The 25,451-nt window shown below is 39.4% G+C and overlaps 1 protein-coding gene across 4 annotated transcripts in view; it reads left to right on the top strand.

The window, feature by feature from the left end:
* Window positions 1-25,048, top strand: part of LOC114559530 (cGMP-inhibited 3',5'-cyclic phosphodiesterase A) — a 75,747-nt gene extending 50,699 nt beyond the window's left edge. For 3 of the 4 annotated variants that reach the window (XM_028584201.1, XM_028584203.1, XM_028584204.1), the window contains 11 exons: window positions 2,138-2,295; window positions 10,274-10,347; window positions 11,142-11,293; window positions 11,385-11,522; window positions 12,336-12,447; window positions 12,678-12,791; window positions 13,389-13,588; window positions 14,320-14,523; window positions 15,785-15,946; window positions 19,911-20,163; window positions 20,452-25,048. In XM_028584201.1, coding sequence (XP_028440002.1) covers window positions 2,138-2,295; window positions 10,274-10,347; window positions 11,142-11,293; window positions 11,385-11,522; window positions 12,336-12,447; window positions 12,678-12,791; window positions 13,389-13,588; window positions 14,320-14,523; window positions 15,785-15,946; window positions 19,911-20,163; window positions 20,452-20,768 — 1,884 coding nt within the window. In that variant the 3' untranslated portion in view covers window positions 20,769-25,048. The remainder of the gene's footprint in view (window positions 1-2,137; window positions 2,296-10,273; window positions 10,348-11,141; window positions 11,294-11,384; window positions 11,523-12,335; window positions 12,448-12,677; window positions 12,792-13,388; window positions 13,589-14,319; window positions 14,524-15,784; window positions 15,947-19,910; window positions 20,164-20,451) is intronic. The other variant, XM_028584202.1, reaches the window with a different exon arrangement.
* Window positions 25,049-25,451: the final 403 nt, after the last annotated feature.

Here is a 25,451-nt window from a genome sequence, read left to right as displayed (position 1 = left end):
TATTAGGGCCAAATGATTTATACACCACACACATGTTAATCTTTTAGTCCATGTTTCATCTAATGAGTGCTTCCTGCTCTCAGAGCTTTTAGCATCAAATGAAGGAGTGTATTTTCATAGAGTTGAGTGAAGAAAAATAGAACGCGTCTACTGCTCCGAGCACTGTTCTCCCTTTCATAGCCACAGCTGTGTCAACATGACAGATGTGCAGAGCCAGACAGTGTGTATGTATGTGTGTGTGTGTGTGTGTGTGTGTGTGTGTGTGTGTGGGAGAGGCAACATGAAGGTGAACGCATCTCTCAAAAAGGTAAAAAAGAGGGACGGGTATGTGTCAACGAAACTGGACCCCCACACCACAATTATGGATCCAGTTATTCATCTGATGAAGATACCTGTCCTGGCTGTCTTGGAAGCTGGCGTGTGGTCAATGGCTGCCATGCCGTCAAGCATGGTTGACAGGTGTTTTTTTTTTTTATATTGTCTGAACTTAAAGTAAAGTAGTTAAGACAAAATACGCCTGTTGAGTGGCCAGTGAGGTTGCACTCATTAAGACTCTGCTTCCCAGAGACAACGTGCCCGGTTCTATCTGCCCGGAAGGTTAATAGCAGGAGGAGTGAAGGTGGTTAGTGCGCTAGTGGAAAGCCCTGCGCTTGCTTTTTTGCCTCCTGGCTAACAGTTTAAAGTCCATCGTGGTGCATACTGATGCCTTTCAAGCGTTTTTCCAAAGGCCATTTTCTGCCCAACACAGGGCATGATCTCCGTGCTGTAAAAAAGCCACTGCATTAGAAGCACATACTGTACAAAAATCAAAAAACATGAATGACAAACACACAACTAATTATAAAAAGTTACACCGATCTCACTTTTCTCACCTAAACAGTAATAGAGATAAGTCCAGTTATATACTTAAATTAACAGTGACAGCAGCAGGGATGAGCTGTATTTTTACTTTTCTTTTCTTTTTTTGTGAGGATAGCCTGGTTTTTGCCATGCTGCTGCCGATGGTGATGTGTGTGTGCTTTTGATGCCTGTCTGCAGGAATTTTATTAAATCCGAACTATGGTGCTGCAAAATCACCATAGCATCATTAATCCACTTTTAAAATCCAGAATTAAACACATAATTTAATGCAATTGTAGTATACACTATACAAAACACATTAGTAATAGTGTATATGCTATTTTGTGTGCATAAATGTGTCAGTGTGTGTACATATAGTACGCTCTGATTGTGCATGGCTCTTTTGTAGGTGTGTGTTTTTTTTGTGGTATAAATTTGCGTACATGTAACACAGAGTACATAGAAGTCAGTAAAATGTCCTCTAAACTGACATACACCAACGGTGTGTATGAGTGTGTGTGTATGTGTGTGTGTGTGTGTGTGTGCTTGCACTCAATGTTGTGAATGGGCTCATTCAGGATTCTGAGACGATCTTTACTAGGTCACCCTGCAGAAGACTGAGAGAGAGAGAGACTGCCATGTTTAGCGCTGCTGTCCCAAGCTGCTGCATGGCACCGAACAGATGGAGGCATCAAAAGGGCACAGATCACTGGGAATCCCAGAGAAAAGAAAGAAAAGAAATAATGAAAGAAAGAGCAAAAAGAAGGCGGATAAAGGAAGAGACTGAGAGAGCGAGACAAAAGAGACTTACAGAGAGAATGAGAAGCAGAGAGGCTGTATCTGTGCAATGTAATACTGACGTATGTAATAATGTACCATGTGCAGCATCGTTGATACAGCTGCCTGTCAATATTCTCCAGTCAGTGATAACTGTGTTGATTCTCTTTGGATGCAATGAAGGAAAAAATGAATGTGCTTCAAATCATGAAAGATTTTCCAGGTTATATCAGCTGCTTAATTTGTTTCATCCAGGGCACATTCAGGAAAAAGAAAACTGTCTCATCTAGATGAACAATTTGACTGAAGACAGAGCGAATAAGCATTAACCTTATCTCACAGGCGGGACTACTTTTAGAGCCAACACAATTACAGTCATGTTTATTTTTTTTTTATTCCTGCAGTTAGTTATGGGTGAGGATTTAATCATGTATAAAAAAGTAATAAGAAGGGTTTTTGAGTATTGTTAACTGTGTGTGTGTGTGTGTGTGTGTGTGTGTGTGTGTGTGTGTGTGTACAGCGACTGAGGCGGAGTCTCCACCCCGGTCTTTTGAGGAGGATCTCTTCCACGTGGACCACCACCACCTCCGCCACAGGCCTGCCCAGCATCGAGCCCGGGCCCGTCCGAAGGGACCGCAGCGCCAGCATCAAGCCCTACCATGAAGCACTCACCTGCAGGTACCTAACTCCTAGCAGGAGCTACAGCTGAATGACTCAGATCCTATACTCAGAAACGAAAGACTTAAGAAAGATTTAGCAAATGTAGTCTTGTTATTACATAATGCTTTGCTTGCTGTATTATTTCTTTCTTCCCCACAAGGAGTTATACTGTATGAAAAAAAAGTTTGAAGCAAAACCCTAGAATTTTGTTGTTCAATATACTAATTAGGTCCTACTGTGCAACATTGTACTATAGATATACACAACCATGGTACAAATGCTTTAAGGAGGACTTCTACAATGGCTACCACAGTATGACAAATGTATTTGAAGATTTGGAGGTATATTACCAGCAGTGTGGCTGTAGTTATACCAAAGACAGCGTGAGTGAACAGTAATGGCGCAGCGGCAGCAGTTCAGAAAAGGATGTGTGTGCTATGGGAGCCAGAATGGATATATGCCCCACAGGAAAACACATTAACCTGAATAACTAAGACACACATCAACTCTCTGCACAGTAGTGCTGAAGATAGCATGAGAAAGAGGCTACATTGAAATAGCATGGCTCAGAAGGAGATCTGTATCCATGTGATATTCATTTTATTCTTTATTTTTATTTTATGTAATTTTTGGGGGAAGCTGTTGTGAGATAGAGATGGTTGCAGGATATGTATGAGTGTTTGTGTGCATTAATGGGTCTGTGTGCATGAAAGCATGTATTTGTGTGGTGCGGTTTATGCCTGGATGCACTTTGCTTTGCAAAAGCTGTTGAGAAAATCTGGCCTGGTTGTTCTATTGTGCTCAGACAGGACTAGTACACATGCAGTGAATCAGTAGAAATGTCACGACACGACAGTCCCATATTGTTGAAAACACAACAAATCACTGTATTTGTTTCTGCTGTTTTTTATTTCACTAGTAAATCACATTGATGCAGTAAATCTAGAATAAACACAGGTTCTTGATTTATTATACTAAGTATGATTACTAATTGAAATTTCAGCATCATTTACTGTGATAAGCGCAGAGATTGCATTCCTTACAATTACTTTGTGATTACTGTGACGTTGTGTTTGGAATATCTTCATAAGGATCTTTTTTTTATGAATTTCAATGAAGAAAAAATGGAGATTCAGCCTGAAAATTTTCAGCTGTGCATGTTTGCGAGGTACTTGAATATGACTTATTGTGCATACAATGTTTTTATGATGTGGATGCACAAGCAGTATTCGACAGCACATGCTCCCTGTCTTTAAAATATTAACTATGTCTGAACAAGAAAGAGTCGTGCTTTATCTACCTTATTCAGTTTGTCCCCTGTCGAGTTTGTTTCACGGGCATGAAAGTCATCTGATGGAGATTCTCTGCAAATACAGAAGCTTCTCTGCATCTCAGCGCTGCCAAAGAACCGTCATGGATGCATGTTGTGTGCCCAATAGTACATAGTATAGGTTTGTGTATATATGTGTGTGTGTGTTTAATTTTCAGAAGAAGTTTAATCAGATCTCTAAACTGAAGCTGGAGCTTAATTATTAATGTGTAGAATAACTTTAGAAAGCCATGTCTGATGTCAAAGACATGCTGAAAACAGCCTGCATTCATTCAAACAATACAGTTTCAACTGATGATAATTGTTGTGTTATTCAGTTGCATTTCTTTGGAAGTTTATGTGCAGACATACAGAACAGATGTTGGGTTTTCCCTCTCTTTATTTAAGGCTATACATGAAGATTTATTTTCAAAATAAAAGAAAGTGCAACCTGTCAATAAAGAGAGAATACATCTAATGAGCTTAGTTTTCTGGAACTTGAGATTTCAATCAGCTCGCACATGTACTTACTGGAACAGTCAGTTAGATAAAAACTAACTTACTGCTGTAAAATGAGGCATGACTCTGCAACTGCATGGCCTATTTCCCACCTCAGATTAATTTAGAAATTAATTTTGTGTGGATAATTTTGGCTGAAAAGAGTTGCAATGTTTTTTAGTTTGGAAATTAGAAGCAAAGTCCAATCACAGGTGGTCAGCTTGTCCAATCAGGTGTAAAAAGGGTTTATATTATAAGTGGAGGGTACTGGCTTATTGCAGAGTATAGTTGGTACTGTTTGTATATGTACTTATGCACAGCTTATTTCATCCAGGTTGTTGCCGGTCTATCGTTATTTGTTTAGTATTTTTTGTTGTGAGGAGATTTGTTTCATGGAGCTGTTAACTGATTATGGCTGCACTGTTCCTGTAAACACATGTGGCTCCTGTCTTCCAAGCTAATTATTTAAGCCGAGCTGTCTGGAGTAAAATGCTAACTAGCCAGCCAGACAATGCCTGCAGCTCATGATAGATAGACACATCTACAGTATTTGCTCAGTTTATGGCCATTATCTGATACTCATGTAGTGTTAGATTAAAATATTATGTGCAATAATATTTCCATTTTTACCTCTCTGGCACATACAGCAGTTCTTTCTAAGTATTTCTTAAAGGGCAGATCAGTGTTCTGCTGTGTCCATTGAGACACATCAAGTGATACAAAAACTTCATAATGTATTCATCTTTACTATTGTTAAAATAATTTATGTGTATGAAACATGAATTGACTTTTCTGCAAAAATGTGACCAATAACTAGTGTGTTTTAATATACAAAATACTGCTACCATGAAAACACCATGAGGCCAAAAGTAAAGAAATGGTTTTCGCAGAGGAGTTCTGGATTTCCCTGCAGAGCCCTGATCTTAGACGTATAATATACAGTGCTTTCCTCAAAAAACAGTGTATAGACAATACAAAATGAATCCCTCTCAATCATCACTTATGACATGCTAAGTCTGTGGTGTGGCAGAGACCCTGCCCTCTGCTTGGATTTTCTCTTTTCTTCCTATATCGGTCAGAGCGGGACGTTTGTGGGCTGCAACAAATAGCCTTTGGATCCCACGTGGGTGTGTAACCCTCAGCCAATAACAGCGTGCAGGTTGTGCAGCCTGTTCTCATTCCCAACCGCTGCTTTGCCCATCGCATCTCATATTGACACACAAGTCTAACTGACACAGACACACAGAAAAAGACTTTGCATTCACTCATAATCCGACAATGCCTGTTTCTGCGTATATATCATCTGGGCTGAACAGAATTCTGTGTGCCTGTGTCCATGTAGTCTGCTGTAGGGGGTGATTTACCCTGCACATTTTTTGCACATATCAGTGTGTGCATTGAGTACATTCTTTTCTGACCACTAGGAAAGCACATTACTTGCTGATTCCCATGTAACCACTGACATTTAAGAGTTAAGATGATTTATTAGCACTCAACACTTTCCAGACATTATTCTTTGAAGGGTAGAACTACTTATGAAAGAGCTCTTTGTGACATGTGACATCCTCATACTAATACAAACTCATACTAGTGATATTGTTTAAGGTGAGTTAGCACTTAAAGAAAGACTACCCACCTACTCACTTGTAGGACAAATTCTGAGATAGATTTTTAGTTTTTAATGATTTATTTGAATCTGTTACTGAACAATTATAAATATAAAGGTAAAATATGTAAAGAAAATAAGATTTCATCACAGTGTTACAAACTTCTTTGGAGCTTTGGTCAGGGAGGAGTCTTCAATACAAATTATGTATCTGTGGACAACATAACTGTCACATTAATAAATACAGTCCATTTACACATTGTCTGCTAGTTGCTAAAAAAGCAGTCATAAACAATCCATACATAACACATCTGTTAAAATATTTACACAACAAAAAAGAATAGAGTAAATACAAAAAACACAAATTGAATCCAACACAAATAAAAAATTAAATTAAATAAAACAAGATGTTACCGCACTGAGTTGTTGTGTCTTGAGCCCTCTGAAGAACTGTGTGGGCTGCGTCCGTCAGTGACTTGTTTGGGTCTGTTTGCACAATGACAGTGTGATACTTGAACAAGTTCTGTAAATGTAAGCACACTGAGCAGCTTCTGTACACAAAGCCCTGTCGCCTGGTCTTAAAGCTCAGCCCAGCCCAGCAGCAGGCCCCAGCTATGGCCACTTATGGCGGTGTGAGTATAAACAAACACCTGGGCCTCTCTCCAGTCACCAGAACCTCACAATTAACACACACACACACACAGACACACTTAGACACACGGTCACAGCTGCTTCTTCTGGCAGAGGTTATACAGACACAATTGGAGAGTACAGAGAGTCTCTGGGTTTAGTTTACTGCAGGTGAGAAGGCTCTTTTCGGAGTAACACTTCATTTAAATTTTGTTTCAGGCATCTGGCTCTTATTCAGATGTTTAAAATGAAAAAAGAGAGCTGTTCAGTGTCGAGCTAAAATACACGTAAACAGGACCCATGCCTAATGACAACTACTTGCTGTTGTTGGGGTTAAACCTGTGAGACCTGCCAACACAGCATCTCTCAAGTGGGCTTTAACACAACAATCGCGTTTTGGGGAGTGTTTTTGTAAAATATGTACTGTAACCTGTATTTATTATCCCTTTTGAGAACTAGCCAAGACATAGTAACATAAGAATGTATTTACAGGTCAAACAAAACACCAATAATCATTCTTGATATGTAATGAGTCCTATCCGAAAAGTGAAAGGTAGAAATGACTGGGGAAGAGGGAAGGAGAGAAAGAACACATTGAGGGGAGAAAATGAACACATGGCTTCAATTGCCTTCTCTCTGCTCCATCATCAAATCTGTAGAATCTTAATTAGGACATTAGGCTTCTTTTTTTCTCCCTCCTTTTTCCATCATGTCAGCTTTCAGTGACGTACATTGTTCAGAAGGAATAACACCAACTTCAAAGCTACAATATCGCCTTTTTTATCACACAGACCCGGCAAAAAGGGGGCGATTGAATGCCTTCCATTTCCCTCAGCCCCGGCCACTGTGCTGTTATCTTCTTCACGTTATCTGGCTTGAGAGTAGGTAGATTACTGGAAGCAGAAATAATGGCTGCTTTGTTTATCGTGGCTTGGACACTGTCCTTTTGGGCTCTGAACCAAAGGTAATCTGTCAACCTGCTGTGAGTAGTTGAGTTTAAAAACTGGGAGTAAACTGCAGTGGAGAGGGGAGCGGGCAGAGGCCAGTCAGAGCTCATTGCATGGCTCGAAACTATTAAGATAAGCAACATGGAAGGAGAAGGCTGTTCTCAGAAAAAGCAGACAATGTTACAATTTATACAGTATTTCCTATTGCAGAATAATTAACTTGATGAAGGTTTATTCTGGAGAATGCCAAGGTGCTTTGGTATGAGAACAGGAGTCATTTTCAACTTCACAGACTCCCAATTGACTGTTGACAATTCACTTTGGCTGTATTTAAATTTGTTAAAATTATGTGTAAAGCAAGAAACCAATTTTGACCTTTAACCTTTGTATGACTATTCTTGTTTAAAAAAAGGACACGTTTGAAAAAGAGTTCATTACGTTTAAAAGGTTTATTTTACTTAATAAAAGTACTGTATCTGCAAAGTCACAAAATGATTATACAGAACTTCTAGAGCTGAAGAGATGAGTTGATGAATTGACAGAGAATTCATCCACAAATGTTTTGATAATCAATTAATCATCTTAAGTCATTTTTTAAAGCAAAAATACCAATATTTGACAGTTTGATGTTTATCAAATAGGAGTAATTGCTGTTTTTTTTTGTCTTCTATGAGGGAGATGTAAGATTTTTGGCTCGGTTAAATGCACAAAACAAGCAATTTGAAAAAATTGTGAGAGAGTGAATAAAGAGAAGGAGCGCTGTGAATCAGAGGAAAAAAACACTATTTTTGAATTGTTTTTACAGCAGTTGTGGTTGTTTTGGATTGTTTATGTTCTTAAGCACAAATAAACACATACCTCAGCGGGAAAGTGCAGCATTGTTGGATAATGAATGTGTGAATGCAGACCTTCATCCTGTTTGTTTTTTCTGTGTCTGTGTCAGTTAAACTTGTGAACAAATAAACACCCCAAACTCACGAAAATAAGAAGAAAAGAGAAAATCCAGACAGAGGGCAGGGTCTCTGTAGAAACAGACACCACCACTTCTAGTGGCTCATAAGGGTGTGAGAGAGAAAAAGAGAGAGGGATTAATTTTGTATTAGTCTATACATGTACCTTTAAGGTTGGAGAAACGTTGTTTTGGTTAAAGAATAAAAAAACTCTGACTTGAAGCACTTGATGGGTTTATTTTTTCAATACCTAACTGAAACCATGTTCTTCTCCTAACCTTAACCAAAGTCTTTTTGTTGCCTAAATCCAACATGACTGAACAAACATATTTGCAGGCAGCAGTTACATTCTTCCAAAGGTTTCAGGCAAAACAAATTTTTAGTATATCAACACCATTTCTTTGAGACAGGTTGAAACAAAAACATACAGGAAAGTATATTTTGTCTTCGTACTGTCGGTATATCTCACTGGGACAGTTAAATTACTGTAACTACAATGCTAACTACTGTAACTACACTTAAGAAGCTTTTTGTGATAAAAGCAGTCACTTGATACATGACTAGATTCCTCGAGTGAAAATGGCTGGCCTTCTTATTTACATTCAGAGCTGAAGGCTCAATGTCAGTAGCTGAGGCTATTCTGCTGCATTAGCAGAATAGGAAGATTGTCTGCCAGTTCTTCAACTTTCATTAAAAGTAAACCTTTTAAGCCAAGCGCTGCTGCCTGCCCAGACCCCCCTGACAATAATGTACTAACTGTTCACCCGCCAAACTATCAAACTATTTTATATTCCACACCTGCTAGGCATTACACACAGTGGTCCAACCTGGCCATGCAAACACAACAGAACTCCCTTTGTTGGGGCCTCAGGACCATTAGGCAGGGTGGGTACAGCTCAAAAGTGTTCAAGAAATAATTTATCAGAAGAAGATAGACACACTACAGGGCTTTGTGCTCCCTGTGACACCATGCTCTAACGGCAGGCATTTCCTGTCCTGAGAAGGCAGGTTTTACAACATTTAGGGAGAGGTATTTTAGTTGGAACCACCTACAGCCTGACAGTGGCCTCAATGGAGAAACATGGAAAAGCTGTTGAGAGTAGCTCGGGAGGCTCCCCATGGTGTCACACAGCTAACTAACCAGCACAGGCCAGCTCAAGGCTCTTTCCGTAAAAGATAATATTTGCTATTTGATATATAAACCAGTCAGTAAATGTGGATATTTCCATCTGTCTCTCAGATTGTGGCTTGCAGTAAGCCGTTCCAGTGGCTGATCCTGATTTGTCGTTAAGCTCAAAAAGGGTGGGCTCAATTTCTAATGAGTCATTTCTAACAGTGCCAGTACCAGCAACTGTTTCAAATTTGTTTTGTTGTTTATTTTCATTGCATTGTGTTAATGTGTGCATCCATTAAATTCATTAATGAGTATTTTTCTTGAAGCATCTGTACGTCTGTTTCATGTTGGGACAGCACAGTAGGAATCCCATTACGTGTTTTTTTTCTTGACAACTTCTGTTTGACATCAAAGACAGATGAAGTGAATGGCATTATTCCCAATTCTTTGGCACAGCTACAGACAGAAAAGGCTTGCACATCTTGCTTTCTACAAACAAACACACATGTAGTATTCTGTATTTGTCCCCCAGTGATTCTTTATTTGAAAATTTTTTGTTGATTTTGGTCTGTTCTAGAGTAATTAAAATGTCATCTTATCCTACAAAAACTACAAAACAGATTCTGGCATTTGATTAGCAGATGTTTTAATACACATGTAAATGTCTGAGCAGAGGATAAAATTGACCCTAATAACCCTAATGTTTTTGGACATTTCAAAGTCTTTCAATATGTAGTCTCTAGCATCGAGGCATGTTCCTCTTTAAGAAATCATTGAAATTGATAGATTTTGACCAACATAGGCAGTACTTCGAAGATGCAACAGCACCAGCCGCAAATACCACAGCATTACAACACGGAACGTCACACACTATGGAGTTAAATTCAACATTTCTCTTTAATGCACTTCATCTCTAACCTGTTAAACTCCTCTTGTCTACAGCTGTGGGAGACCATACATCAGACTGGGCCATGGGGAGGGTTCTATAGACAAGGGAGACAGGATACCACGGTCAGGTACGTTCTGAGTCTTCTTTCTTCTTATCATTACCGGTACCTCCAAAAAGCATGTGATGAGTGCATACATACATATATACTATATCACAGTGTTTATTTATAGATAATTATATAGAAGTCTTAGCCTGACGTGGTCATACTCAGATTCTAGTCGACCTCGAATTTTGTGGGCGGGGCTAAGTTCGGCTGGCATCCAGGCTATAGAAGTCTAATATATACAGTAGATATTCAAAACAAAAAAATTCTAAATGTATGTTCCATAGTGTACAGCTACATACAAATCTGAACAAACAAATTACTTTTGTAGCCGTGTTACAGAAAAAAAAAATGTCTTTGGTTCTCCATACAGAACAACTAACTTAAATGTTGTGAAGTCAAATTAATATAATTTCAACATAATAATCATTTTCAGCTTAAGCTTAAATTTTGAAATTTTCAGTCACTTATAGTCAGGGTAAGAAACACATTCACTGTTTTGCACCAGTATTCAACAACCAATCAGTTAGAAATCCAGCATTGAAAATGCAGTTTTTCTGATGATACAAACTCAGACTACTGTATAAAGCACTGCTACCGCCAGACACACTGTAAGATATGTTTTGAGTAAGGGTGTGGCAGCAATCACTAACATGAACCACTGTTAATGAACAATAGTACTCACCCTCTCTGGGACTTTGACATTGTAGAATATTGGCTATAACAATTTACAGAGAAGTAAATTCAAAAGCCTGACTAGTTTATCAGTTCCTTTTAGGCTGCAGTGTGACATCTCTTTGTTTTTCTGCTTTTACTAGCAGAGGACCAAGTGTTGGTGTCATCAGACTATGAGAGCACCCACGAAGCCAACCACAGTGACAGCAGTGATGTAGCACACACAGAGGAGGACACAGAGGAAGGAAAAAACCCAGCCCAGAATGTCATCCTCCACTCTCTAATATCTCCTGAGGTAAAGCGAGGCAGAATTACTGCTCATACAATAAACAAACATACATTATTAACATTGTATTTGCCTTACCACTTTTCATTATGTGTCACAGGACAAACCAATGCTGGCTCCAGAGCCATTAGTAATGGAGGACTTAGAGCCTTTAATGAGTCAGCTAAATAATTGGAACTTCCCCATCTTCAGTTTGATGGAAAAGACCAATGGGAAATGTGGACGGATCCTCAGTCAGGTGAGCACATCCGGGAACACCAATGATTAAAGGTCCCATGGCATGAAAATTTCACTTTATGAGGTTTTTTAACATTAATATGCATTCCCCCAGCCTGCCTATGGTCCCCCAGTGGCTAGAAATGGTGATAGGTGTAAACCGAGTCCTGGGTATCCTGCTCTGCCTTTGAGAAAATGAAAGCTCAGATGGGCCGATCTGGAAGGTTACCTCCCCTTTCTCTGCTTTGCCCGCCTAGAGAATTTGGCCCACCCATGAGAGAGAGACATCATGGCTTTCAAACGAGCAAAGTGGCAGTTGGTCAAGGCCACACCCCCACCCTCCACCTTGCCCCCCCCCTCTCCTCCTCAATTGCTACAGACACAGAAATGGCACATCCTGAGGAAAGATCATTGTGGGACTGGCTCTAGTGGCTGTAATTCTGGATGTAATTTCGGGAAAGAGACTTCAGATACAGTACTAGGGGACCACTAAGGTCTATATAAAAGCATCCAAAGAGCACCATGTCATGGGACCTTTAAGCTCAGAGGTCAGCCAAAGTGTCAATAAAACTTTATTATTTGCATAATGCATTACTATGATTTGGACACCATTTTAGCAATAAAATGTTTTAAAGTAATAAAAAATACTTAGTAACATTATGTTGTTTTGCAGTCATAAGTGAATAGGCTAACATGTATTTGGATAGTATTATCTACAATATTATAATTGATTGATTATGAGTTCCATGATAGTACCCCTTTTGCATGTAATGTGTTGATTATCCAAGCCTGATGATGTTCACAGCACAGACTCAATTAGATTTTTGTCTTTCAGGTCTCCTACAGGCTCTTTGAAGACACTGGCCTGTTTGCAACCTTCAAGATTCCTGTACATGAATTCATGAACTACTTCCATGCCCTTGAGAATGGTTACAGAGACATACCGTGTAAGCTTGAACACCTCGCTCCTTCTCATGTTTTTCATTTTGCTTCAGTTTACTTATAACCTTGTTTGCAGCTGTAATAATGAAACCAGCCACTAGAGGGTAGTATCACACTGTCATATATGACTGTATGCAGCCTTTACGTTGTTACAAGAAACATAAGCAGTCTAACAGTGCACCCTGGTGGAGAAGATTACACACACTGAGCAGACTTGTTTTCTTTCCTGACCCAGATCACAACAGGGTCCATGCCACAGATGTGCTGCATGCAGTCTGGTACCTCACCACACAGGCTGTGCCTGGTCTGCCCAGCCTTTTTACTGACCACGGCTCTGCCAGTGACTCAGGTGTGTCCATAAATGCAGACATTTGCTTGTCCTGGTGGGGATGCTAGTGTGTATGTGACTCTATAGGTCCATAAAAGTATGATGGAAGTTGTCACATAAGAACACATAAGCTCCTAATACCTTTTTGTCCACTTTTTTATAACTTTTGTTAAGCCATTTATTCCCATAAAGACTGTCTATATGTAGGCCAGACTTTTTTATTTAGATATTACCATCTGCCTGCAGCTTTACTGTGAGCCATCTCTAAATGTCGGAGCATCAAACCTGCAGGCGTGTGTTCTGATCCTACTCACAGTTTGTCTTATCTTACTCAGGCTTTTGGCACTTGCATTTACGTACCAAACACTATTTGAAGTCTAGAACAGCATGAAATTGCAGGTAGATTAGAGTTCCCTCTCACCCATATTTCCATAACCTCATTTGTATGCCTTACGAGGGCCATCCCTTTGATCCACATATAAGTGGATTTGAATGTACAAGTGTGTTGCTGCGTGTGTGTGCTCTAGAAGAGTGTGTGTGTTAAGGCATATGCACATGAAAGTGCATCATGTGTAAATTCTGCCACCCTGCTCACTTTGTCTGTTCCCCTGCGGCTAGACTCTGACAGTGGAATAACACACAGTCATATGGGCTTCCTGGTTTCAAAGACCTACACTGTGTCAGAAGATGGTTACGGCTGCCTGTCAGGCCTCATACCTGCTCTGGAGCTCATGGCCCTTTATGTGGCTGCCGCAATGCACGATTACGACCACCCTGGGAGGACCAATGCTTTCCTCGTGGCCACCAGCGCCCCACAGGTACTCGTGCTATTCAGCCTATAGTAGAGAACAGCTTCTTATTAGGATCAAAGTCAGTGGAAGTTTGGGCGCCTGGGTAGCTCACCTGGTAGGTCATGCTCCCATATATAGAGGTTTACTCCTAGATGCTGTGGCCATGGGTTCAACTCTGACCTGTGGCCCTTTGCTGGATGTTATTCCCCCTCTCTCTCCCCTTTTGTGTCTCCAGCTGTCCTATAAAAATAAAGGCCTAAAATGCTCAAAAAATAATCTAAAAAAAATTCAGTTTTTCTTTGTAATCAACAAGATGATCATTTGATTTTCATCCACTTTTTCACTGCCAAAATGCACTGGCAAAGCTGAAGTGAATCATCAGTCTGACAGCATAATCAAACAATCACCAGTTACAGTAGCTCCTTGTTGCTTGTCAGAAATTGACAGGTGTTGAGGTTGGATTTGTAAAGTTCTGTTCTATGGAGTATTTTCTGTCTAGACATATCTCTTCAATGTAGATATGTATGCTGTCATAATACTGAAAGAGATCAGAGAGTAGCACACAGTTCAGTGGCTCTAATTTTCTTGATCATACTTTGGAAGCATGATGTGGTTTTCTCATTTCTTTCAATGTTGTAATGAATCTTCTAAATCACCCAGTCTCTCTTTTTTAGTACTGCATGTGCAGGATTGCTGAATTTATATATAGGCATTTCTGTACTTGTTTATGTAAATGTGAAGTACTTGTGTGTTTGCAGGCAGTGCTCTACAATGATCGATCCGTTCTCGAAAACCACCACGCTGCCTCAGCCTGGAACCTCTTCATGTCGCGGCCAGAGTACAACTTCCTCGTCAACCTGGATCACGGGGAGTTCAAGCGTTTCCGTTTCCTGGTCATTGAGGCCATATTGGCCACTGATCTGAAGAAGCACTTTGACTTCCTGGCTGAGTTCAATGCCAAGGTAGTTCTAAAAACATAACTGTTTTACATTAAATATTGAAAAGATGTAGCCTACATTTTAGATCTGAAGAGTTTATGGATATGGTGATTAAATCTGTTGATAATATTAATTTGACAACATCATAAACTTAAACTTCTCAGATTGTTTGTTGAACATTAATTTAAGTATTTTTGGGGGCTTGAAATTATAGGTCAACACACTGGCTTATGAATACTTATCCTCAGATATAAAGTGAAATGTTTACGTTTGAATATTTTTTTTATTCTGTTGTCTTCTGAAACTTGATTGACTGAATAATGAATTGTCTGGTAAACTTTAAATGGTAGCAGGATTCTTTAGTTTTATGAGTCAAGTATATTCTGTGGAGGTGCTTGCCTCATACATTCCTACCTCAGCTCTTTACTGAAAAACAGCTTTATTGAATGGGAAATGTCCAGTGTTTTTTGAAAAACAGGTCTATTTGTGCAGAACATTGCAGCACTTGCAGTATGTTCAGCTCACATCAACAACACAAAGCACCCTGCAGCTACTTAAGAACTTGTTTAAGCAGAATGTTGGCTTTAGATTTGAGGTTCTTGTGTTTTTCCTATTGTGAGCATGAGTACAGTGGTGGTGCTCGATGGCCAGGGCCTGTCAAATAGCATTGAGCTCGCTGGCTTTGCAGCAAAAGTAAAAGCAATGTCTCTCACTGTAGCCCTGCTCTGCTCTTCCTGGAAGCAAATTAGCTTTCTCTGAAGTACCCAATCGAGTTTCGCACTTGTTCTCTAAAGCTTCCTGAATTACTAGGTTAGAATGATAGGACTCATGGAGTCAGTGGTGCTCCTTTTCAAGATCTGAAACTCATTAAGCATTACTAGAAATATTTAAAAAAAAAACATTCAAACAGTGGAGAATAGTAGAATATATCTTACACAAACTTTATGTGATCATAACATATTTAAAGCATAGTAATTAAAACCTCTACATTTTTAAATAAAGCACATTTTACCAGAAAAAAGTCTGCTCATGTACCTTGTAATAGAGGTGAAAGCCACAATTAAAAGGCCTTAAGTTCTCATTGCTTTTATCTCATCGACGGTGCATTCCAGTGTTGCTGTCTTCTCCCTGATTAATTAACCCTCTAGACATTAATATGAATACACAATCTTTGAACAACAGATCTATGGCATCACATTTACATAATATCTACATATCACACGCTGTGCCTGCCAACATAATTGAATATGTTAAAAGTCAACATGTCTGTTTGTTGATCCCCTAGGTGGGTGATGATCCATCCACAGGTATTGATTGGTCTAACGAGAATGACAGGTTGCTGGTCTGCCAGATGTGCATTAAACTGGCGGACATCAATGGGCCTCTGAAGTGCAAGGACCTGCATCTGCAGTGGACAGAGGGCATTGTCAACGAGTTCTACGAACAGGTGTGTGAACCCACTCTGATCGGAACTTGTTTTTATTTGCTAAACTAAAGATCAATGTTCTGTCATGTTTACATGCAGGGGGAACACACCAACACAAACACCTGTGCAGTATAACACGCTATCCAATACAATACATCTACAATAAACCTTGTTGAGACTTTATTTTCTCCTGTTTAAGTTACATTTGTTGTTTGAAATTATTTAGCTTTTCTTTTAAATAAAAGTGTTTATTTGTGATTTTTTTTTTTTAAGATTTACAAACGAATGGTCTCAGTGTAGGAGAATTTTTGGTTTTGGATTAGTTCAACAGTAAATAAATTGTATATTGCCAAGCTTATCCTTTCAGCACCACAACTACATTTCTTATCTTAAACCTAACATGCCTATCCTAACCATAACCTTTACATTAATGCAATTCCAACCTTTATCCTGGAGTTAGTGAGAACCAGCCAGAACGTCCTTACTATGTAAAATGTCCTAATTCTTCATATCCAAAAATTGAACTGGTGACACACACACACACACAGGTGGTGAATATATTTAATCTACTTAAATTTCTCACAATGTTTTCTTTCGAAATAAAAGTAGAGGAGCAGAACAGAATGACTCCTAGCAACATGCTGTGTGTTTCAGACAAATTAATTCTATTTTGTCTCAGAACCCATAGAAGCAATCACAGAAACTGAAATACAGTCCTCCCTTTCTCTATTTGTTCCTCCACGTAGACTTTGGACTTCAAGCTAGATTGATTTTGTTCCCTCTAATGAATTTTTCATTCTTTTTTTTCTGACATATTGAGATAGAAATGGCAGTGCAGTGCTCAATGTGAGAGCTGTTATTGTGTGAGGTGTTACGGTTAGGACAGAACGGACCCAAATGCAGAACTCAGCACAAATCACTTTATTAGGAAAAGTGGGAAAGTGAATGGGGAAGTGGGGAGGTGGATGCCAGAGAGGGGAGCACAGGCACGGGGGCTGGAACCGGGAACAGAGGCACGGGGAGACCGGGTCTGAGAACTCGACAGGGAAGTACTGGGGCTGGAGAGGCGAGGGCTGAGGCAGGCTGGTGCAGGAAACCGTGAGGGGGAACTGGATGGAGGAGCCAGCTGACTGGAGGCAGAGTGACGAGGAAGGCAATGGCTGAAACAAAAAGACAGAAAACGGATTACAAAGATACAAGCAGAAGAACACTCAGGGAATTTGCAGAAGCTTGAGACGCGTGTCACCAAGTAGGCAGGAGCAACGATCAAGCGAAGGTGGTGAGTCAATCCGGGGTTTATATACTGGGCTTGATTGGAGTTGATGGCCGGCAGGTGTGTATGGTGGGAAGAGCGGTAGTGAGGAGGCGAGCAGGTGTGCGCAATCAGCTGGCTGGCACAGACAGGAAGGGAGGGGGGAACACAGAGAGAAACAGAGGCAACACAAACTGACAGCAAAACATGAGGAAAAGAAAAACAGGAACTCACAGCCAGCCGGACTCCAACCACCACATGAGGAGCTGTCATAATTCCATGACAAGACTTATGCATCTGTTCAGTTATGTATTCTACTTTTACATTTTAAATTGACATGGTATTTATATAAACCAAGGGAACAGTAGCGACAGTAAAGATATCTGGTAGTTTTTTCTGTAAGAATGGGCTATGATTCACATGTATGCTTTATATGTTTGGCTTTAATGTCAGTTTAATACAATCAATCATGTGTAATTGTGGCCTTATTTTCAATACATACTCCATGGTCCCTGACTAAAGAATAAAGTCATGGTTAAAGATGGTTTTGGTGGCCGGGTTGGTTCAGTGGTAGAGCAGGCGCACATATACTGAGCGGTTTATACCTCGACGCAGAGGTCCAGGGTTTGAATCCGACCTGTGACAATTTCCAATCAAGATGTTGGGTCTGGGAACTCACCATTGACAGGGCTCAATCCGAGGGGCGGGATAAATGGTTGTCTTTCAAATTCCCTCTGCACGCAATAGGATAGCGCTACAACCAGGCAGAGCAACAAAGAAGGAAGAGAAGTTAGTTGATAGATTAAATTTAAAAAATTTAAAACTCCGAACACATCTTCCTTTTTTAAGAATGATTTCTGTGCCGTTCTTTGTTCTTTTCTCAAAGAAAAGCTTAACTGCAAGTCTTCCAGAAGACCACTGTTCCCAGCAGCAGCAGCCATAAGCCCGCCCACCAACTCTATACACGATGTGATTGGCCAGCAAAATAAATTTGCTGCCACTAGGGTGCATCTAGATTTCTAGGCTAACAATTTCCTGAATCTCTTCCCCCTCTCTCTCCCCTTTCTCACCTAGCTGTCCTGTCATAATTAAAGGTGGAAAAGCCCCCAAAAAAATAATCTTTAAAGATGGTTTTGTACTGGACTTGATTTAATTGTGGAGTCCCCTTCATCAACAACTATGGCCTCAATGCTAAAACATATAATTAAAATAACTATGACTGTAAAGAAAACACTGACACAAACTGAACATTATTGGCATCATAAAAGTAGACTTTATAGCAGAACCGTTGGATTGCATTATATTTTACAGGTATACCTAATGTAGTTGCTGCTGAGTGTACAGTGCTGCCCCTATCAAACAGAATCTAGTCATGCCTTCAGCCTAATGCCACCCTCAGTGACCTTTGTTACAGTATGTCCCCTTGGCACTGAATGGCTGCTAATCTCTGCTAATTGCCTCTAGGTCACCCCTATGCACCCTGCTATTTCAGATAGGTGACACAACCAGCTTATTACTAGCCACTGTGAGTTCCTAGTGAGGAAATGAGAAATTCTCTTTAATGACAATAGTTTTAGGGCTGCTAGATGTGGTGATACAGACAGGGTGCCCAGGCGCAGTCTGTCTCTGACAGCGTTGTGAGTCCAACAACCTTTAAAAAAGAAGCAAAGCAATACAACTCCTCCTCTATACAGAACATGTTCAGGCATGTATGCAAAGCACACACCATCATACACAAACACTTTGTCATGGAGCATAAGCAAACATGTCGACGTAGCCTTGAGGATAAGATTTGTTTTCCATGCTGACAGGCTTTCTGAAATTGAGTATGATGTGTGAACCAGGATCTGGGTGTCTTAAAACTGTATCACAATAACAGATGAATCTCTGAACTCAGAGAGGCTTACACTTAACATTTATTGTAAGTCCTACCGCCAAATATGAACAGTCTTGTATTTATTTGGATAGCTACATTAGAATACACCTGGCAGGGTATTTATAACACTGTTTCTTAAACATATCTCAAAGAAATGAGACATTTGGGAAAGCTAACCTTTCAATACCTCTACTCATCTGCTTAGGATGTAGCCATGGTGACAGCTGGATCACATAGCTCCTCCTCCACTTGTTTTATGTCTGCTCACCTCCTGTCAAGAATTTCCAACAAGTTGCAGATCCATCACAGATCCCATCTTTTGATTACTTTTATTGTGCTTTACATTAGCAGCTCGCTGCTTTGCAGGAAGAAAGGCATGCTACTGTAAAGTGTATGGGATGACACTTAGGGTCAGTTACCAAGGCTGTTGTTCAATGCTGTTTTTAGAGAAGTCATAGACAGCACACATGCTGCTGCCCCACAGCCTTTCACAGCAATATATTCTATATTCCTATATTCTTTGGGCCTTTGTGTAAAATACTTTCATGGATGCTTTGGACACATTTCTATGCCCAGCTTTAAGCTTCCCTCTTTTGTTCCCCCTGTTACACCATATGTTTTGAATTCTGACAGTGTCTCAAATAATTTTCTTTGGTTTTATCTCTGATGCAGTCGGCACCAACCTTTACATTCTTACACTATTAAGACTCAAACCTACCCATAATTGTGAAACAAATAACCTAGGACTTGATGGACATTAATCTGACGTCTGTTCTTTTGGAATCTTATGTGTGTTAAAATTTGAATCATGCCATTTCTTGGCATTTATGCACTAAAGTGGGTCATGCTTAATGTAGGGTGATGAGGAGTCCAGCCAGGGCCTTCCCATCAGCCCCTTCATGGACCGAGCGGCACCACAGTTGGCCAAACTCCAGGAATCGTTCATCACACACATCGTGGGACCACTGTGCAACTCCTACGACTCAGCCAACCTTATGCCTGGACGTTGGGTGGAACCCAACCTAGAGGCAGAGGAGCCAGAGCTCACGGAGAATGAGGATGATGAGGATACTGCAGAGGAAGACACGTCCACCAGCTCAGAAGCATCACGTAAGCACTATGGTCTAAAACAAAGCTATAAACCTGAAGTAGTGCCGCAATCATCAACTGGAGGTGATCAGAAACATGTAGCCTAGAATGCCTGCTTTTGTATGAAACTTTTTGTTATTATCATTTATTCACTCTGAATATAGATTGGATTATACAATATAATATACTGCAAGACAAACAGTGGTTTCTCCTCTGAACGATGGGAAATAAATTAGTTTAGCAGATATATGTAGCTGTAGTGTGTATTTATGATTTGTACAACATAATCAAGCTTTTTTGTTTCTCTAGAGAAAGGAACTTCCAAGAAGAGAAGGAAAGTGTTCTGCCAGATCACCCACCACCTGTTGGAGAACCACGAGATGTGGAAGAAGGTGATTGCAGAAGAGGAGGCCCAAAAACATGGCCAAGTAGCAGAATCTGTCCATTTAAACAATGTAGCTGAGCCAATTCTGGCAATTCACGAGGAGGAAGAGGAGCCAGGCAGCAAAGAGGAGCTAGTTGAAGGAGAGGATCCAGAGGAGGGAGTGGAGGAACCAGAGTGGCCTGTGTCTCCGCAGGAAAACTCTAAATCTACAGAGGAACTAGCGGAGGGGGACCCACACTGAAACAGCCCATGGGAAATATGGCATCAGTCAGGGCAAGGACGTGAAGAAGTATATCTTGTTTTCGTATCCTATCAACTGACTCCTGTCTCTTGCCAGCACATCACTTAGACACAACACTGTAGATGTTTGGGAAATGTGTGCCTATACAGAAAAAAAAACAGGGTGGGAAAATTTGTGCTTAACACATTTTATCTGAATATCTTGTTTCACCAAACATTTAAAGGAGCTTTCCATATTGCAATACAGGATTATTTGTGTACTTTGGGATACAGACTCTTTTGCTACTGTCAAGAGAAGAGGAAGACTGCTTGCACAGACCTCAACCCAATGTGGTAACACAGGACTGCAGAAATTTGCTGCCAATTTATACATTATTTTCTGAATGCAATTATAATATATATAGATCACAGTTACTTGTACTTGTGTTTCAATTTTAGCAAGAGTTTTTGAGGTCTCACATGGGCCATACTGTTTATATATGGATTATAAAGGGAGTCAATCAAATGAGGAACATTGGCATATCTTTTATTCCTTTCAACTTCTGCCAAAATGAATCACTCACCCACAGGCTTTAGCATATGAAGTAAGTATAAAAAAAATGTTTTACATTTGTCGCCATATTAAGTACTTTAGGTGTAGCCATATTACTTTAAGGAAGGAGTCTCAAGGCTTCTTACACTCTGTATTTGTGTGTGCGTGTGTGTCTGCATGTTTAAATTAGTGCGCCTAAATGCACAGTTCTTCTGCAGAAGACAGATAGATTAAGCAGATTTATTTTTGCCATCTCTCCCCAAGGTAAATATAGTGGCCATTACAGGGTTCACTGTCCCAAATGTTGCAACACTGACAAAGCAGCAGAGGGTTGTTGGAAATGAATCTGTGCTGAATACAAGACCAAAAAGGGAATACCAGTACAGAGAACATACACTAACATTACCAAAGTGTTAAGGGAAAATATGAAGGGAAAAACAACAAAACATGTAACCCTGCATTCATAAACATACAGAACCAGAAAGCATAATCTATTCAACAGACAATTATTCAAATGTATAATCCTACAAAGTTCTTTGAAAATGTCCATAGGTAAACTAACTAATACACTTTTTTCTTTGTCTTTTCTATAAATTTTTGACTCTCTGACTATGTATTTGGACTCAGTGTGCTGTATTATTATTACCCACTGGTGTAAAAACCTGCAAATGATGCTGACCTTTAACCCTCAGGAACACCTCAACTGTTTAAATTCAAAGTAAACACCTGTATCACCTGTGAGGACAGTAAGTTACAAATATGCAGAGATAGTAAGCTAGTTTATAATGTGTTCTTAAAAGGCTTAGAACAAAGCTGAAGCTTAAGTCACAACCCCCCGCTTTTCTGCATTGACTATTATACTGTAACATCTTTGCAGATAAATACAGTGAATCTGCAGTCAGGACTTCAGAGTGCATCAGTTGGATGGAGTTCCTCAAGTGAAAGTCCAATCTGATAAGGCTTTGAGAGCCGAAACAATAATCTCTGAGGCTAACTACTGTAGCAGTATTTACGCCAGAAAAAAAGATTTCTTCTTCTTTTCTTTAATGTAAAGGATATGCATTGCAGTAAAGGTTAGCTTTTCAGTAATGGCCAAGATGACTGTGATGGCAGCATGTGGTATTTAATCACTTTTACTCTTTGAAACATCAGTTTTGTGTGTGAATGTGAGTAAAACGGACATTTAAAGAGAAAATGGCGATTATTGTTAATTGTTATGGTAATGTGTGTCACACTCATGTATGTATAGAGAGGCATACGTTTTCTGGATGACTTACCTTACCAATAGAAATATGAAGCAATTAAATCCGAAATTCTCAGTTCCTCTCTAGCAGCAAGGCAACGGACATAGCGCCCAAAAGACATCTCATCATGCTTTGTACTACTCCACTGCTTATTTGTTGCAAAACCTCACCTCAGTGAGTCTGCGACTTTCTGCAAGTTGGTTTATAAGGAAGTTTATGTGGAAGTTAGCCCGCTACAATGATTACAGTTCTTTGCAATGGCAAGAGTACACATAAAAATGGCTGCCACTCTGACCATCCTGCTATGTTGATTTGAATGGGAATGTCTGTTCTACTCTCATTCTATTTCTATGGTTCTGACATTTATCTCCTTGTGAATTTTGGCCCTAAAAATATGTGTAGGCCCTACTTTCAAAACACCATGACGTAAACCAATTACATAACAAACTGCACAGTAGCTTGAGCAGGATGCCAAATTTCTCTAAAGAATATCCCACTTTGCTTCAATAATTCACATTTACATAGAAAACGTGTTTGAGAGAGCATATGTAGCTCTTGAGTTAAAGAAGTAAAGTGCTCTACACTGATCTTGAATTTTCTGTTACACGAGTGCAGTGAAGCAATATGTAAATGATCCACTGCTAATCTTGACGAGTTTTCATGATCTACATGCACCTGAATCTTGTATGCACTGGTATTTCATCTCATATATGTACCACTGCTGTCCTCTATATTCTCATTTATTTAAAGTGATTTTCAAAAAAACTGCACAACACACAAGTCAACCTGTAGACAGGATATGATAGAGGTTCCTGTGATTAAAATTACATTGGGTATTGAACACCATATCCTTGTATTCATGCAGATCCTCTGATACTCTATTACCACACAATGTTCCTGGCTGTGGTGAATTGTGCACTACGCCCGTAATGGCCTGTTAACTGCTGCCCTGACTCTGCTACAGTGTGGAGGGGGGGGGAGACTCAGGAACTGCAGCTGAGGCCACACAAGTTGAAGATAATTAGTTGAACCACTGATTAGACAGAGAATCATTGTATATCAGGCCAAACTTGTTAACAGCTACAGAATCAGATTTTTTTTTTCTGGCCTCCAATGATCGTGTGTTGCCTCACTCTTTGTATCCTATACAAAATGCCTGCTGTTTTCTGTATGTTGTCTGCAATTCATACCTAATGAGCTATATAGTCATTATTACAGACACAATGAATACATTTTATTCAGCTTTTGAAAAACCTGATGAAATATTACCAATGTTATGCGAAGCTATTCAATACAACACAGACAGCTTAACCAAAGTGGTCCGGATTTCGAAAAAAAACATCTATCATTCATGTGTGTAACTTCCACTTCTAGGTCTATTTCAGCCTCCAAGTTGTACAATTATATAATTACTTATTATTAACTCAAACTCTCCAATGCTCCTGCTTTGTGAATGTATAAATACAGTATGCAGTGTGCGTGAGAGAGCAAGCTATTGTGTTTTTGTCTGTGTCTATTTACATTCTTTTATTGGCCTCTCTAATGTGACTCTGTCTTGTATTTAGAGGCTGCTTTTACTCACAAGTACAGTAGAGGTGGTGAAATAATGAAGGGTAAAGTGATGCAGTAAATTGTGTTTCAATTCTTCACACATACTCAGATGAAATTGTTATTCGCAGAAGGTCCTATAGCATATTTCTCCTTGCGCTTCCTCTTTGATCTGTCAAGTGCTTTGCCTACAGATCAGAGATCCTCACTTGCAACAGTAGTAGAGCATTCATCACACAACGTATCTCATCTTTAAAGGTGATGGGATTCTGTCTACTGTGTTATTTTGTTGATGATCTTTTTATTTAATTTGTTTTAGAGTGGACCATGTATGCATTTTGCCCCAGTCACATCAGTCTTAAGTCATTACTTGCGTTTGAGCTGATACAGTATATCAGCATTGATAGTGTATTTTTTATTTCTTAATTGGTTTTATTTGATTGTCATACTTATTCACACATGTAACATACGTAACTGTCAGAACCAAACAAGCTTTACAATTATGTAAAACAAAAATGAGATGAGTATTTTTATATAGTTGACACATGATTAAATAATTGCTTTCTTCTCACTAGTACCTTGCACTTACCACATGTACTAATACATACACAAGGAAGAAATTGTCCAAATACACAGTATTTGTGAAAGTAAAACCATTAATTTTCTTGCAGGTTGATGCTCCATTTTGTACAATATACATATATGCTGTACAGTAAAGAAATTTTAAAACTACAAAAACTCTTTTAGATATACATTATTTATTTTTACCATTTTGTAATTTAGACACTATACTGTAGCTTCAATATTGCCAGACTTACTGGAAGTGCCTATATTGGTATTATGTATCATACAGTGAATATATTTGAAGATCGTTAGAAGTTGTCACAAACTGAACCATGTGGATGTTGTAATGTGAATACATTGAATTACAAGACTATAATTTCTGTGGTATCACCATGTCTGTGTTGTGTGATTATTTTTCATCTTTCGATTTATATTTAGAATCTGCTTTATATTAAAATCTACAAGGTACATCATGACATCATTTCCTTACAAGTTTTAGGTACAGTTTATCAGTCTTATCCATTTTCTAATCATTTTAAAGTGTCGTGCAATTCTCATTGGTTAGCAGACCACAGATAGCCTACTCCACATGTCCCTCTCTGAGCACAGATGGAGTATGTCTGTCCATGTATAATACATTGAAGAGGAGGGTATGAATAGAACATGGAGATTTTATACTTAAGGTACACCTGTATATTCTCACAATGGGAATCTCTAATTAGACCAAAATGTTGAGATTGTCGTTGTGTGTGAGACCAATGTGCATGATAAGGTTTTGCTCAGAATATTGTTTTGT

This window comes from Perca flavescens, chromosome 8 (assembly GCF_004354835.1).
Source record: "Perca flavescens isolate YP-PL-M2 chromosome 8, PFLA_1.0, whole genome shotgun sequence".
In the NCBI taxonomy this organism is placed as follows: domain Eukaryota; kingdom Metazoa; phylum Chordata; class Actinopteri; order Perciformes; family Percidae; genus Perca; species Perca flavescens.
This window is presented reverse-complemented; position numbering and strand designations above follow the sequence as displayed.